Source organism: Lepidothrix coronata, unplaced genomic scaffold, assembly GCF_001604755.1.
Source record: "Lepidothrix coronata isolate B3197 unplaced genomic scaffold, Lepidothrix_coronata-1.0 Scaffold12, whole genome shotgun sequence".
Lineage (NCBI taxonomy): Eukaryota > Metazoa > Chordata > Aves > Passeriformes > Pipridae > Lepidothrix > Lepidothrix coronata.
In genome coordinates, this window is record NW_016690192.1 from 8,329,993 (window position 1) to 8,346,557 (window position 16,565).

General features: G+C 42.7%; 1 protein-coding gene across 2 annotated transcripts; it reads left to right on the forward strand.

Moving 5' to 3' along the window:
• The first annotated feature begins 499 nt into the window (after positions 1-499).
• LHX8 (LIM homeobox 8) lies at positions 500-10,879 on the forward strand. Of its 2 annotated transcripts, XM_017805315.1 has the most exons (8): positions 500-645; positions 833-991; positions 3,788-3,909; positions 5,308-5,528; positions 5,986-6,089; positions 8,573-8,668; positions 9,358-9,541; positions 10,286-10,879. In XM_017805315.1, exons 1-8 carry the CDS (start codon positions 565-567, stop codon positions 10,360-10,362), a joined length of 1,044 nt encoding a protein of 347 aa, XP_017660804.1. In that variant the 5' UTR covers positions 500-564; the 3' UTR covers positions 10,363-10,879. The 2 variants fall into 2 exon arrangements, with proteins under 2 accessions (XP_017660804.1, XP_017660805.1); XM_017805316.1 differs by lacking the exon at positions 833-991 and having other exon boundaries at positions 10,286-10,875.
• The last annotated feature ends 5,686 nt before the right edge of the window (positions 10,880-16,565 follow it).

Sequence of the window (16,565 nt, forward strand, 5' to 3'; positions counted from 1 at the left end):
TTCGGCAGCTCAGGTGCTTCTATTTTAGCTTAATGAGAAAGGTTTTATCACGGGATCTCGGAGGCATTATTAGGAGGACAAGTAGTGAGGTGGGTGTAGGAGTTGGGAGTGTGAGCTATAGGAATTCGCCTGGGCTTTGCGATTTGGGAGTGTGGAAAAATCGTTCCTGTCATATGGACTCTCGCTTTCCGCCGTATTTATCTCCTTCGCTCATAGGGAAACGTAATTGGAACCTGTGTTTAGACTGGGGCGGCGGGGGGAAGTTGTGGTAAATGATGAAGACGAACGGGGGGATTCTCTGGGGGTTTTTTGTTGCTGTTTTTTGTTGTTGATGATGTTGGGGGGGTTCTCCCCCCGCACTAAACCCGTGCGGGCTCGCTGGTGGTGATAACGGCCCCGACGCGCTGGAAGGCGGGTTCTGCGCAGGAGGTGAGGCCAGCGGGGCAGGTCCACCCACTTGAAAACAAAACTTTTTTCCTGCAGGCGCTGAGAGCAGAGATCGGCGCGGGGTCCCCGGAGCCGGCTCGCCGCCCACCGGGGGCTGGTATGCGGTAGGGCAGGGCCATGTACTGGAAGAGTGACCCGATGTTCGTCTGCAGGCTGGAGGACAAGGACCTGCCCGCGCTCGGCGGCCCCGCGGAGAAGGTGCGCGGGCGGGGGGCGGCGCGGTGCGGTTGGTGGGTCTGGCGGCCCCGGGTGCGGCGCTCCCGCCGGGCCCCGCGGACACCGTGGTGGCGGGGCCCTCAGGTGCCGGTGGGCCGGGCCGGGCCGGGCGGTGAGGGGTTCCCGGGCGGGGCCGGGCGTTGATCGCGGTCTCCACGCGCTCCCGCAGGCCAGCCCCGCAGCGGCTGACGAGGACTCCTGCTCTTCCTCTGCCGCACTGTCGCCCTCCTCCTCGCCGCGGTCCATGGCCTCGGGCTCGGGCTGCGCCACCGGCAAGTGCGTGTGCAGCAGCTGCGGCCTGGAGATCGTGGACAAGTATCTGCTCAAGGTAAGGGCGCCCGACCCGGAGCCCCCCGCGGCCGGCGCATCTCCCCTCCGCCGGGCTCGGCGCTCGGGCTGCCGGGGGGAGCCTGCCGGGACCGCCTCGGCGAACCGGGCCCGTCGGGCTCCGAGGGTACAGCTCCCCGGGCCGGGCCCATCGCTGCGGCTCAGCCCTCCCGCTCTCGGGACACGGGAGCGGCACCGTGGAGCCGCAGCGCGCTCGTTCGCAGGATTCGGGCCAGAGAGGGAGTCCGAGCTGCCGTCGGTGTTTCAGGTGACGGTCCCGGTGCTGAGATGTGTTTGGCGCGCCGGGAGAAGCGGGGACGGGAACGAGCGGTCCCGACCGCGGTGACTCCCGTGCGCTCTCGGTCAGACGGCGGTGGCGCGATCTGTGTGTCTACTAAAGTAGATCTAGGGGACGTCATGAATCTCAAAGCCAAAAATGCCTCTTGAGAAATGTGTAAATAAGTTATTCCTGTAAAAGGTAGTCAAGTAGTATTTGTGAAGAAAACGAGCTGTGTGCGTGCAAAGCAGCTCTCCTTCCGTAGCAGTCAGGACCGAAAAGTCCATTTAAAATCAAACAAAACCAAGTGAGTTTAGACATAAAGTATTACTGGGAGGGGGGCGGGGGACGTTAGGGTGTGTGTCTGTGCTATTTGCCTTCTGTATTAGAGCTGTTAAAATTATTCTAGATCGGACTTTTGTCCCCTTTCCTTTCAAAAGTGAGATTATACGATCGTACCAGAGTCACTTGATTCCATCAGCCTTAAACAAAGTCGTTATATATTTGCCAGGTGACAGTCGGTAACACCACTGGAAGCATCTCGGTGGTGTTATTAGATCATTCACTTAGCTCTTGGTTGGGGTGGGGACGTTCAAGGAAAATGTGTGCTGGGCTGGTGCTCACTTAAAGCGGGGTCAGTGCAGGAGCTGCCACGCACTCATGGTCCAGGTGATCTGGTCCACGGTGCATCAGCTTGGGCTGGCACAGAATGGGAGGTTGGATGGATAGCAGAGCTGACTCAAACTCTGTTCCAGCCCGGTTCCCGTTACCTTCTGTGACGCTTTGGCAGCCTGTTTATCGTTTGCTGATCACCTTTGCCTCCTTTCTGAAAAGCTGGGATAACGGGACTTGGAGCAAAAGGCTTCTAAATGATTTAGCCTTGAGTTTCAATTAGCTGTTACTGCTTCCTGTGTAGGCAGAGGGGAATCCGTGTTGGTATGCTGCTGTGTCCAGCTGCAGCATGGCTTCCAACTTCAGCCCTGTCAATTAACAAGTAGGAACACAGACAAGTAACGTTAAATGAGATAACAGTGGAAGCTGTTGGTGTCCTGCTCTGTAGAAGAGCATTGGTTGGGCTCCAAAGAAGAGGCAGGGACATGGGCTCTCTGAGGCTGGGTTGTCAGCTCAGGCTCTGCAGAGCTGCACGGGCTCCTCTTGCTTGTGCTGGGGCTTAGTGTGGGTCTGGGGAGGCCTAGGGAGCCTTGGCATGGTAGAACTGGCTGAGGGGCAGGCTCAGTCTGGCCCAGCGCTGCCCCCCTGCTCTGTGGCCCTTCTAAGAGATAGTTGGGAGAGTGGGTTCGGTGACAGCTGCTATCAACAGTTTCATATTATATTGTGGTGTAAATTTGTCAGCTTACGGGAAGGTGGCTGCCAACAAGGATAATAGTTGGGAAAGCATTGGGCAACTGCAAACCGCAATGTTACAGCCTGAAGAATGACTGAAATGAGTGATTCCAGCATGACTGTTGGAGTTGATGCCTCACTTTCTCTGTGGTTTGTTTGGCAGAGCTCTGAAAAAAAGGCATATTCTGTGTTATTTAAAATCTGCTTTGCTATAGGTAATATATGGGCTTTTGGTATGAGATGAGAAATCGGCTCAGGAGAAAAAAAATTATAAAATCTAAACCTAATCATTGCTTGGTTTACAGGATTTCTCCTATGCAGCATGGGATTATCCAGAGGGTTCTTACATAATTTGTATGGTCGCTGAGAGTCTTAGGTTGTCAAATTATTTATTTAGGTGATGTGCAATGTCTGGGCAACAAAGAGTTCCCTTTATAGGAAAGCAGAAATTAAGATAATTGTTCTCAATTTATTTGCCCCAAAATGGTATGTGAGTTTTCACAAATGCTGGTTTCTGCTGCGTTCCACTAATGTGTTTAGTTTTGCTATGGATATATTAAAGATGTGTTGAAATTGCTATTACAGCAAGTGCTGCTGTTTTGAAACTCGCACTCCATTCATCAGCTTTGTTTTAACAGAAATCTGGGAAATGAAGGTGTTGTTCATGGTGTGTTTCTATTTGATGGATTTTCTCCCTCCTGCCCCCTTCAATATTCACATCTTAAAATTTCAGATCACTTTGCAAAGTTTAGTTTTTCTTAGGCAGGACATTTTACAGACTGGGAAATAAAAGTATGTAACTTAGCTGCCTTTGCAAGTTCATGTAAGGCCAGAACTTGCTCTGTTACTCTAATGCTATGAGAACAGAACTGGGCACAAAATATCTACGTGGAACTTGAATCTCTTGCTTCCTCTTCTGATGCTTTTAATTACAAAACCATGAAAGCTTATTCTGAAGATCTGCATCAAATTAGTTAACCCTTAATATGCACGCAGTTCTTTAGGAAAAATGTTTTGCATTCAGGATCATTTTTCTGTGAATCATGCTACATATAATGATGTATATACATACATCATCTTTTGACCTTGTCTGGAGAAAAAAAAAGGTTTGTAAATATAAAATATAATATTGGAAGCACAAGCATTGAGGGGTATTTTTCTGTTGGGTTTTTGCAGGTAAACGACCTCTGCTGGCACGTACGCTGCCTCTCGTGCAGCGTTTGCAGAACGTCCTTGGGAAGGCACACCAGCTGCTACATCAAAGATAAAGATATCTTCTGCAAACTGGATTATTTCAGGTATATAATTCAGGAACATAATATATCAGATAACTTGTTACACTTGCTTGTTACTCTTCACTTAAGCCACAACTGAAATGCACTTGAGGCTCTTTCTTTTTTATTTGCTAGGTTTATTTTCATTGGTTTAAACTCTGACTTTTCTTGTGGAGGGACTTGGGGAGCCTCAAGTCTGTGTGATGTAACAGCCTGCTAAGTCTCCCCTCTGCCCCTCCACTCTTGTGCACAGCTGCTGCATTTGTACCATCACTTCTGTATGCACGGGGGAAAAAAGTCAGAGTCCCTGCCACAGTACGAGTGTATCATATGTGCAGAGAATCATCCTTGGGTAATGCTGGCTGAGAATGCAAGGTAGAGTTGAGATGATCTGTTTGGAGAAGTGCTTCTCTGGTATGGGACTTAAGGCATCACATGGAGCTGCAAAATCAAGCCAGGATAAATCCTGCGATCTTTAAAAGAATCTTTCAGCAGTTATACCTTTCTGTGATCAATTTGCTTTAGAATGTGAAGCATTAAGGGCTAATTCTGTAAGGAAGAATATTATTTACTTGGGTTGGCAATGTAAGTACTCAGGATGCAAAGTCTTTGATATATAAAGTAGCAAAAATTGTTGCTGTTAATTTTGATGTGATTGCTAGTACTTCACGAGTTTGATTGCAAGACCAAACTATTTATGGGATTCTCACCTGTGCCATGAATAGATTACATCCAGCTAGTCAGGTTTGATGCTGAAAGAGAGGAGGGGGGCAAACTGAATGCTGTGAGCTTCTGGAAACACTAAGTTTTGTGGGACTTGAAAAAAGAACTTGAATCTGCAAAGATTTTCAAGACAAATTCTTATCTAAATAATCAACATATCTGGGTGGCTAGTTTCCTCTTCAAAGAGAAATATTCTTCTCTAATAATGTAAATACTTGCAGATATTTGAATTTATTTAGAAATCATAATGTGATGTTAATTGAGGAAATAACTATGAAAATACAGGTTTTCTCCCTTCTGCTGAAGGTGCTGAATGATTAGTGAAGGATGATGTAGCTAAATATAATAGTTCAGACTACCCCTAGAGTGGTGTAAATACATTTAAATAACTGGGAGAATTTTGAACACAGTCAGCTGTTTCCCTCTCTCGGCAATTTTTAAGAGTAATTATCTTTGTAAAAAGGAAAGATGAAGAGCTGTGACTTCATGTATCAGTTAAAATGCTTCAGTTTTGCTTTTTGCCTTATGAAAATACTAACCTCTGTATTTCATTAGTGGTCTTGTCTTAAGCAGTGCCCTGTGCTCAGCTGGGGTCTCGGCTGCGCTGCCACACCACGGTCACCTCGACCCCTGCCCGAGCCTGGCTTTGCTCGGGGCAGTCGCGTCCAGCTTCACCCCTGGTTGCCGTTCTCGTTGCAGGCGCTACGGCACCCGTTGCTCCCGCTGCGGGAGGCACATCCACTCCACCGACTGGGTCCGGCGGGCCAAAGGAAACGTGTACCACCTGGCGTGCTTTGCATGCTTCTCCTGCAAAAGGCAGCTTTCAACCGGAGAGGAGTTTGCTTTGGTTGAAGAGAAAGTCCTTTGCAGAGTACATTACGACTGCATGTTGGACAATCTGAAAAGAGAAGTTGAAAATGGTAACATAGTGCTTTTGTTAAGAACTATGTTTGTGGTTCAGTTTTAGTTAAATTGTTGTGGTTTACTTCATCTTCCTTATTTTGGGGTAATTGCCTGGCTTTAGTAAGACTGGAAGCACAGGTTCTTGAATTAAAATAATGTGCAAATTATTTCATGTTCTAATTTTTTTTTGAGTTTGTATAACTTGTTTTCTATCCTAAGGAAAAGAAAGCAGCAGTATATCTTGTTGATAAAATATCACGCTAGATTTATTTCTTCTCTCACTTGAAAGGGAGTCATTTGGGGTATAATCTGTAATGATGCCAGACCAATTTAACTTTGAATAGAATATGGCTTTTTTGAAGTTGATATTCAGCTGACCAAGCGCTGTTGGTTACTGTTGGAGAACAGTCTGACTTATGAATAACATCACTGTGAATGTATAGTGGTAGTATTGTTTTCTTTTTAATGTTTCAGGTAATGGGATTAGTGTGGAAGGAGCATTACTAACAGAACAAGATGTTAATCATCCAAAACCAGCAAAAAGAGCTCGGACCAGCTTCACAGCAGACCAACTCCAGGTAGAGGCAGTGCTAAAAACTTGTGTAGCTCAGGTTTATGCAGGACGTAGGTGCTGAACCAATAGGAAGTTGGATGCATAGGGGAAGAAACTTTAAAGCTTGAATGCTTTAAACTATTTCATAAACTATCAAGACACAGCATGTTTCTGGAATTTGTTTGTTAGCTTCAGCAGTTTAATATGAAATAGTACTCTGCAAGCTTTTTATTTCCCTGGGGGCAGAGAGTAATTCTGCAGAGTGGAAACAAAAAGGTTGTTCTATTTAGATTGCTCAATGAAACCTATTTAATCAGCAATTTACATCACTAAACATAATAAAGACAAAATATTTTTAGAATTACGTAATGTGAAAAGTTGTACTAAAGATGGGTACTGTATGTGACTTCAAAACATTAATAGGATGAAAGTCGCAATTTTGTTGTAATGACTGCATCTGCTCTGCTTTCAAGGCTTCTTGTCTTGTTGCTGCCTTGTCAAGAGTTAGCTCTGGACTATCTCAAGAGGAATTATTTTGCCCTCTGGATCACACTTCACTTAAATTAGCTTTCTAGGGAAAAACATCAGGACTAGGGCCAGCTTACAATGAAGGGGTGATAGTGAGACCAGATTTAGGGATTTCAACCTGCATGAGAAGGAAGCTGTGGCTTTCTACCTAATCCTAGCTATACATCCCTGCTTTCACTTTATATCAGGTTTTTGAATTTCTGTTAACAATGTGAGTTCTGTTTTGTTGGCCTGTCCTCCTCTTTTTTGTGGTGAAAACAGTTGAGAAAAAACTAATGCTGAGGAGTAATAAGGTGGGGTGTTAAAGCAGTGCTGTATAATGGGACACGGGGCTGTTCAAAGTTTGGTTTTCTGTTTCAGTAGTGACTAGAGACAGAAGGTAGTGGTAACACAAAAGAATCATTTTAGTAATAATCCAACAGATGCACAGGGAAGGCTTGGACATTGACCTTGAACTTCTGCAAAAGGGGACTTTCTTTTCTGGCAGTATCTGAAAGGGAGATAGGCCCAGCCATCGGGGCAGGAACTGTATTCAGGGCTTCTTCCCAGCTGCTGTCATTTAGGTGGATTTTAACATACTTCAGCAGGTGTTTGAAATCTTAGGGCTCCTTCTTATTTAATGACACTTTCTATCTGCTTGTTGCACCTCTGTGCTTATCTTTGAGGCTGGTATAAGTTTGAATAAGAGAAGCATCATAGGGATAAGTGACTGTCAGAGTGGCAGCATGTTACTGCACACCTCACCAAGTACTTGTACAAAAGGATGTCCATGCATTTTGATGTTTATGTTCTACAGCACATTCCACTACCTAAAGGGGCTCCAAGAGAGCTGGAGAGGCACTTTGGACAAGGGCATGGAATGACAGGACAAGGGGCTTCCCACTGCCAGAGGGCAGAGTTAGATGGGGTATTGGGAAGGAATTCTTCCCTGTGTGAGGGTGGTGAGGCCCTGGCACAAGTTGCCCAGAGCAGCTGTGGCTGCCCCATCCCTGGAAGTATCCAAGGCCAGGTTGGATGGGGCTTGGAACAATCAGGTCTAGTGGAAGACATCCCTGCTCACGGCATGGGGTGGAACTGGATAGTCCCTCCCAGCCTAAGCCATTCTGTGATTCTGTGAAACAGCAGAAAAGTAAACAGTTTCTGAATGTGGAGAGCAGAAGTCTGAATCTTCAAAGATGAAGCCAGGCAAAATTTGCAGGGTCAAATCAAGGGTCAAAAATCCAAAAATGAGAAACTAATGTTCTTGAAATTGCTGAAGATATCCTGCAGAAATCCATGAAGCCTTACTTCCATAAACCGGGCAAATCCTTAAAGCCTCTGAAAATGTTCAGGATGCAGGCCAAGTTGACATCTACTTACTCAAAAAAGTGTAATTCATATCCTAATGACAAGTGCTGACTTCAGTTTTCTGTAAAAAGATGAGCGGAACCAAATCATTGCAAAGGGAAGATCAGCCAAGGTGGAGTCCCCTCTGTTCCTTGGGCTGGTTAAAGGCAAAGAAAGCACAAAGTGCTTCCCAGCTCCTGCATCCTCCACAAAGATAAAAAGAAAGTCAAGTTGCTCCATCTAATACAAGGTGCAGATACTGATTAACAAGTTCACGGCGGTGGATCATGGCTCGTCCCCTCCTTATGCTGTGATCTGCTGCTATAGGCTTTTCTTTATTGAGTGTATTTGAATCACTTTGCAGTGAATTTTCTCATATAGTTCTTTTAATGTATTCTTACAGAGCACCTCCTTCAAGCAGAATCTGTTTTTTTCATTTCTGGTGAATGTCACAGCTCAGTTAAGCATAGTAAGAGTTTGTATTTAGGTTTGGGGGATTTTTTTTTTCCCTTAAAGTATTGGGGGCTGTCTGGAGAGACCTAGTGATTACAATAGTTTCCTGAAGACAGACAAGGAGTAGGACCATGGTCTGAGAGGAATCTAATGCTGCTTTCAACACAAATGATCCTGCAATCTCTTACCTTGCCTTTTCAGGTTATGCAAGCACAGTTTGCTCAGGACAACAATCCAGATGCACAAACGCTTCAGAAACTGGCAGAAAGAACAGGCTTGAGCAGGCGTGTTATACAGGTAACAGTGTGAAGTTACTTGATTAACAAAGTCTGGTACTCATCCATTGGAAATGCTTAATGACAGTTTTCTCCATGTAGTTATTCTGGCACGGAAAAAGATCTAATCTGGCAATTATAACATCAGACAACATCCTTAATCAGGAATAGGTCTAGAACAAGCATGGTAATTTGGAAAACTCACTGTATTCCTCTTGTGCTTTTGTGTGGAATATTAACAGTCTTCTGTGAAGAAACTTCTCAGCTTAAACAGTATAGAAATTGGCACTAAGTTATTCCAAATAGAAATTTCTGACTGTAATTATCTGTTCTTAAGACCTACACTCTTTTCAAAAATGTCTTGTGGTATGACACGTTAGGAGCAAGTGAATATCTAGTCATCTGTTCTAGAGAGCAGAGTTAAAATATATACCCATGCCATCCAAAACTGAAACACAGACTTGGAATCTTTGCTTGAAGATATCTCTCAGCAAACATTATATGGATGCTTTTTTATACATAAATATGATATTTAATTGATATTATATATATATGTTAATATAAATACAAATAAGTTTGGAGTTCCCTTGGCTCATTCTAGCCTGGAAGACTGTCAGTGTGTTTCTATAGAAATGAGATATCTGGCAGGTGGTTGTTGTGCTAATGTTGAATGCAATCTGTCAACATGATGTACCTTTCCCTGCTTTTCAGGTGTGGTTTCAAAATTGCAGAGCACGCCATAAGAAACATGTTAGTCCTAATCATTCATCTACTGCTCCTGTCACCGCAGTTCAGCCCTCCAGGCTGTCTTCACCCATGTTAGAAGAAATGGCATACTCTGCATACGTACCCCAGGATGGGACTATGCTGACTGCTCTGCACAGCTACATGGATGGTAGGTTTTAACAGCTTTGCTGTTTTTCTCTTAGTCATTATCAGCTGCAGCAAGAATGGTCTACCAAGTACTGATTAAAGAAACCTAATGGATTTTTAATTTTTAGTATTCTCTATAGAATATAGCAATACCGTACTTGCTATTTACACCTTATTGAGAAAGCAGTCGCTCTTCACTGTAAGAGCATGGCTGAAGATCTGGTATGAAAACCACTGCTTGTGCTTCCTCCAGGCTATTAAAACTATAATGAGAAATTAAACACTTATTTAAACATCCACACCATGTATTTTAATAATACGTAATTTTAATGAAAACTGTTCACCACTTGCTCTCTGGCTCTTACCTCACGGACTGTAGAGATGCCCCAACCAGCAACTTCTCTGAGAGCTTCGCCTTCCCTCACAGTAACACACAATGTGGCGGGGGAGAGCCTGGTGGTTAAAAGTGCTTTAGTCATTGTGTCTTAAGACCCAGCAAGTCAACAGCTTTGGCCCCTATCTGTGGTTAGGAGGGACTATGAAGATTTTGGAAGAATCAGTCTGAGCTGCATGTGTGGCCTGAGCTGTTCTTCTCCAAAGCAGTGGTGTAAGGTGGGCTGTGGGTGGAGGAATGAGGATGCTGGGCTAGGGGAAACAGAGCGTGCAACAGGGTTGGGACAGTGAGCTGTCACTCCCCAGTGGGATTTACTAGCTTATAATCTTTTTCTACTCTGATGAAATTGACTGGTAATGTTTGTTTTTGTAGCTCATTCACCTACAGCTCTTGGACTCCAGCCTTTGCTACCCCATTCAATGACACAACTGCCACTAAGTCACACCTAATTCCTTTCTGTCAGGGATATAAGCTATTAAAGATGTAACCTTAAGTCATAGTGTATTGAAAATATCATTGGAAAGACATTAATGTTAACTTTTTATTTAACACCTAAAGCATTTTCAAGATAACTTTTGCTGCCCAGGTATGTAAGTATATTTAGCCTGCAAGACACTTTTATGGATTCTGCATAAATAACTATTACATTGTTTACAAGCCTTATTAAACACCTTTTTGTATTGTCTGGAAGTAGTCCACTCTAGTTATGTGTGTGTTAATTTATTTGTCATCAAAAGAGCACTTTGCCTAAAAGAAAGGACTGACAATTGTGCAAAATGTTTACAATTCTTTGTGAAATTGTAGTTTATCATTAGTTTGTATCTGTAAGTTATTGCTAAAAGTATTACCTGTATTTGAGTTGTACACAGCCTATATGTTAAAGCTTATTTCTGTGAGTTTACAAAAATAAATTTTGGTTGCAAATATTTTCAAAAAGAACTGAATAAAGTTTCTGCTGTAGCATGCCAAGCAAAAATGTTGCTGTGTTTATGGCTAAACTGTGATCATTTGTCAAGTGTTTAACTTGAATCTTCAATTTTAAGAGAAGGTCCCTGTTATACTGAGGAACATTACACCAAGGTCCTTCAGGAGGGTTCATATATATTTCAATTGATAGTAGAAATGCTTTAATGGTCTTGAAACACCCCAAATAGGTGGTACACAAGTGGGTATATGCAAAGCAGTGCTGCTGCTGAGGGTGTACAGTTGTGGGGAAAAGGAAATGGGAGATGAATAGGACAGATTTTAAACTGTGACTTAAGTTGGCAAGTGGAGAACCTGAAGTCACATCTGCTTTAAATTTTTAATCTTTCCTACTTTAGCTTCTGTTCAGTGGTTTTATCTTGTGCTTTTGTTAAGCAGGATGATAAGATGCAATACTTAAACAGAGTCTGCTTTTTAAAAGTAAAACCTAGTTCAGCTTTTTAACTCACCTGCATATGAAGAGAGACTGGAATTCAGTCAAATGCACCACAGTCTACTGTGTTTAAAGCTGCTAATGTGCTAAGACTTTGTTGCAGAGCATGTTTTGATTCACTGATTTGATGCACAAAGGCTACCATAAATTCAACTGATTTTGTCTTCACAGACTAGTTTCCTTCTAGGATTTAAGACAGGTAGATCCCATTTGCACATTTAAACTTTATTTGCATCAGAAGGAAATCATACTTTTGAAGCTGTGTATATGTGTCCATATCCCTTTCTCTCCCAGCTATGCATTAGTGTCTACTCTGAAATTCCTTAACTGTGCTGGTCAAACCATTTCACTGTGAAAACATAGTGCTTTCTGATGATAACTTTTGAGAGCATAACTTTAATGGCAAGCTCTGAATTATTCAAATTCATTAAATTAAAATCCTAACACTGTTTCAAGTGCTACTCACAGATGTCTGAGCTAATCGAAGTAGCAGAAGCAATCTCCTTGCACTGGCACAGTGTTTTGTCAAGGTATATATTATCCTGCCTTTCCTCCTCTCCCTTCTCCCCCCACCCCTTAAAACACTCAAGATGGGCTGTGGTGGAGCTCGACTGACTGTACATTTTATTCTAGAGTATGTAACTTCTTAGCGAGAGACTCCAGGTGGAATACTGAATTCAGGATGTTGTTTCCAGTACCTAAGCTAGCTCCATAGATCACCATGCTACAAAACAGCATGCACAGCAGTAGATAAACGGGTTTGTGCTCATCTGTTGTGTCTGATAGGCAAGTAGGACAACCTTACTGCTGAAGTTTTACCAGTTAAATGCTAAATAATGCTAATTTAGATATTAACATAACTTGGTAATTTAAAATGCAACTTAGCTTGCATTGAGTTCCTTTAAGGAAAAGTAATTATTCACTTTAATTTGAAGAACCGAGTAGCTTCAGGTTGCCTGAAACAAAAGTAAGTCTAAGCTTATTTGTGAAACACGTCCTTCTGTTCAATTTCAAAGTCAGAACAGGATTAAAGTACATGGGAGCAATTTTCCTATTTCCCTATGAAAGTAGGAAGCAGGATAATTTGTCTTTTGCTACTGTCGAGTGCTTGTGCAGCTATTTATAAGAGTGGCTGGGAAAATGAAGAGTTGAAAATAGGAAGCTCTAGCAGAGAATCTGGGTGTTGTGTCTCCCTTTGCCACTGCCAGAGCCGTCTGCAGCTGGTGTTGGGCTGACAGTCTGTGGAAAACTGGGGACAGTTTTAGTCAGCTGTGTTCAACTGAGGCTGCTGCTGTAGCCTGACTTCGAATGCTTGTTTGACAAGTCTGAATGTTTGTTTTTCTCTCCTGGTTGTGCGCTGGCATTTGTGACTCTGCTGCTGAGTTCTTCTGAGCCTGGAGCCATCCTCTCTGCCTCCTGCTGTGTAAAAGAGTAACTTGGATAATGATAGGATGAGGAAATTCACGGGCTCTCTTTGCAGAAAGGGAATGCTTCAAAAACATCATAATGATATATCTATCTGTGTGTGTGTGCGCACAGGTGGGGTTTTTTTCTGTTTTCATTTGGTTTGTTACTTATTGCTGTGAAGTCCTTAAGTTAAAAGAAAGAACAATGAAGTAAGTATTTCTCTTTTGCTTGAAACAGCTGACCAGGTGAAGTGTGATGTAAGACGTTTAGGCTTCAGTATTTATTTATTACCAGGATTAGCAGCACAGGTGGAGCAACTAAAGTCAAATGTTTGGCTCCCAGTCCATTGTTTGCCTAACAGTGCTCATCTTTTCTCTTCTACTCCTGCTAATGTCTTTCCCCCCCACACACAAATAAGCCCACAGCAATTCAACAGTACTTTTGGGAAAACACCTCACAACTTCCTTTTCTGCCTGCAAATTGCACATTCCTCTGTTTACACAGCACTCCCTGGACTTCTTCCTCACTCCTCTCATGAAGAGCTTTTCCCTGTTGGGTACACCTGTGACAATGCATCAGCTCTCTTTCAAATACTGCTGTCACATGGGTTGGTTTGTTTGTTTGGAGTGGGTTTGTTTGGGTTGGTTTGGATTTTTTTAAAACCCTGCCACACCTCAACAGGAACTAATCCCCTCCCCTATATAAGAATGATATAAGACCTGCCATCACAAACTGCACCAATATTATTTCCCAAGTTGATCTCATGGGAGAAAGATGTCTCCTGCTCCAAGCCTCCTGAAAACAAAGGTTATTACTGAAATATGAGAAGCTTGTAACAGTACACCAGTATATAAAAAAAGTTACATATTTTCTTATTTTAAAATGAAGCCTTTGCATTTGAAAGATAGCTACTCCATTAAAAAAAAATCAGTCAAGGAAGCATTTTATTTTTGTTTAATGTAAGCTAACAGGTCATCCAAGAAAGTTAATCATAAAAATATCATTTAAATAGGACACAAACTGTAATATGCTGAATACAGGAATCACTGGAAGCTGCCTTTTTCACCATTTTCAGAAATAATCAGCAGAAATACTGGCATTCCTAAAATATGGATACAGGCATTTAGCCAAAATATGATTTTAAGACAAAAAAACTGTGTATCTATGTTATGCATAGATAAATCCATAAAAATGTTACCTTTCAACAGGCACTTTGATGTCTCTGCAGGAATTTTTCCAGGCATCTAGGTGGTGGGCTGGGATGCTCAGACACAATCCACAGAAGTGTTCAAACATGCCAGTGCAGGTTTCTTGTAATGACATCAGTTCAGAAGAGCTGCCACTGCTACAAGAGAGCCCCTAATATTAAACCCACAAAGAGTTTTAACAACTTTTTCAAGCTCCAGGGACTCAGAACCACTACAGCTGAGTGTTATACAAAGATTTGTTAAACTCTTTTGGACCATTGTTAGTGTTCTCACAAAACAACTTGTGAGCTTAAAGATACCACTGTGATAACGCTGTTCCAGTACTCTGTATTTCTGTAAGAAATTGGAACTCTGTAAACTAAAAAAAAAAAAAAAAAAAAAGGTAAAAAAACCCCAAACTACAAAACTCTTTTGTTATTATCATTTGGAGCAAATTAAGCATGGACCTTTCTCCTGGGATGACTTTGATTCTTTTCCAAACTTAGGCTCTTTAAAGTACATTACCTGCAGAGCCCAGCCAAAGCAACAGAAATGAAAACCTAGGACCTAATGAAATTAAAGTTGATTCAAGACAGTTTGGAAACTGAGTTGGTCAGATGTGTTAAAAATGATGGCAACCAGAAACTACATTAAGAAGCTCTGTATAAAATAATCCCTTCCTTTCCTTCTCCAAGGCATCTGTGTACGTGTGGCTTTGCAAAGGAGCATGCTGGTTCTTTGCAGAAAATGCACCAAAAGCACTGTTCATCTGCAAAGTCAAACCACAAAGATGTGCACAGGTGGTACCCATCAGCCACTGGCTGAGACAAAAGCAGAAACATTTTCATCCTGGGTCTCTTTGATTGTAACAGGTCAGTTACATTATCATTTCCTTCTTCAGCAGAAATGTCAGTCAGATCACACCACTGCTGCTCTGCTGCTCTAGCCTGGAGTAGTTGCAGCACAACGACAACTCATGGTGCCAGAGCAGAGTGGAGAGGCTTTTCCTCCCCTCTCCCTGTGCAGCCAACACCCGTGCCAGCAAGGGCACCTCCCTGAGCAATGTGTGCATAAACCTATCAACTTCAGATGAGTTGCCATGCTGCATCCCACTGAGTGCTGACACGGGTCACAGGTACATAGCCCAGGGCTGCAGGGGAGGCTTATGTCACTGTATGACAGACCCCTTGGCTAGCCAAACAGAACAACCCATACAGAAGCAGGATCCCCAGAAAAGACTGGAGGTCAGACTGCTGGTACATAAAAAAACTCTGGGTAGGTTTCGAATCCTCTGGATGTGGATTAAAGTTTCTATGGCATGCAGCCAAGATTAGATTTAAATGTAATATGAATGGCAAGAAAACCATGTGAGATAAAAAAACACATCAGTCTGAAAACAAATTTAAGAGAAGGAAGGTAAGAAAGCAATTTTGTTAGCGAGCCTTACATTTTCTGAAGGAGGACAATGTAACTAATAGCTGCAGTCAGTTCCAACAGACCATGTCTGTTAACAGGAGATACTGATGGAGTTTAAAAAATGAAAATATCCAAATTTTAATTAAAATAATGACATACATATGAGACACATAGTAAAGGTCCTCTATGCTCCAAAATCCCCATACAATAACTTTTATAATACAAGTATATCTTCAGAGTTTAGGTACCCTGTGTTGGATTCTGCAGGGCTATACATGATCAGTTGAACTCAAAAAATGTGCTTTAAAAAACACAGTATTTTACTGTTATTGTTGCTTTCTGCCATGGTCAGAACCAAGTTGTACAGTGATGCTTTACACAGTAAAAAGCATGCAGGTTTTGTTTGCTGAATTTGCATCTGATCAAATGTTAAAAAACAACACCAGTGAAAAGAAACAAAAGTAAATCTGCTCTCATGAAGATTTACTGTAGAACAGCAGTGACTTTTATCAAGAGATGAAGCAACTCTAGTGTACTAGCCTGTACCTCTTCCCACATGGCATGGCCTCAGTCAGCCAAGCTGCTAACCTGCGCTCAGGGAACACCAGTGTCCCTCTGAAGATCATTTTTGCAGTTCACCTTTCAGTGTTTAGTTTGGACTGAAATGGTCTGCATCTAAACCTTCCAGGCTGAGCCATTCTTCTCTTTGCTTTGTCACAACTTTCCTTCTGCAGCAGCTGCCAGCCACCCCTCGAGACAGAGCTGGGCTGAACAAGTACCTGCTGTTCACAGCCACTGACCGAGGGTGTGGCTGACTGGACTACAAATTCACCAGCTTCCCCACCAACACTGACAACATTTAACCCTCTCTAATAAATAGTATCCTATGGCATAAGCCTCATACGTGCTTATTTTCCCTTAAATGATATATGCTGCAACTATAAATTCAAAACTTCTGTGAATGCACTTATTCACTATTCAGTCACTGAATTCCAAACACACAGCCATATTCCAGCTTGCTTTGCTAATTCAAAAACTTTCTCTCAAGGTTTCATTGCAGTGATTGCTGAATGACAAAAGCAACTTCAAACAAGGCTGCCCACATATGGAATAACTTCCAAGGCATACTTTAACCTCGAGTCCAAATTTTCCCTTTGTCCTCACTCCAAATAATTGCTCCAGTTCTATCTCTGATGAAATCCACCCCCATCTCTGAAAAGCTTTT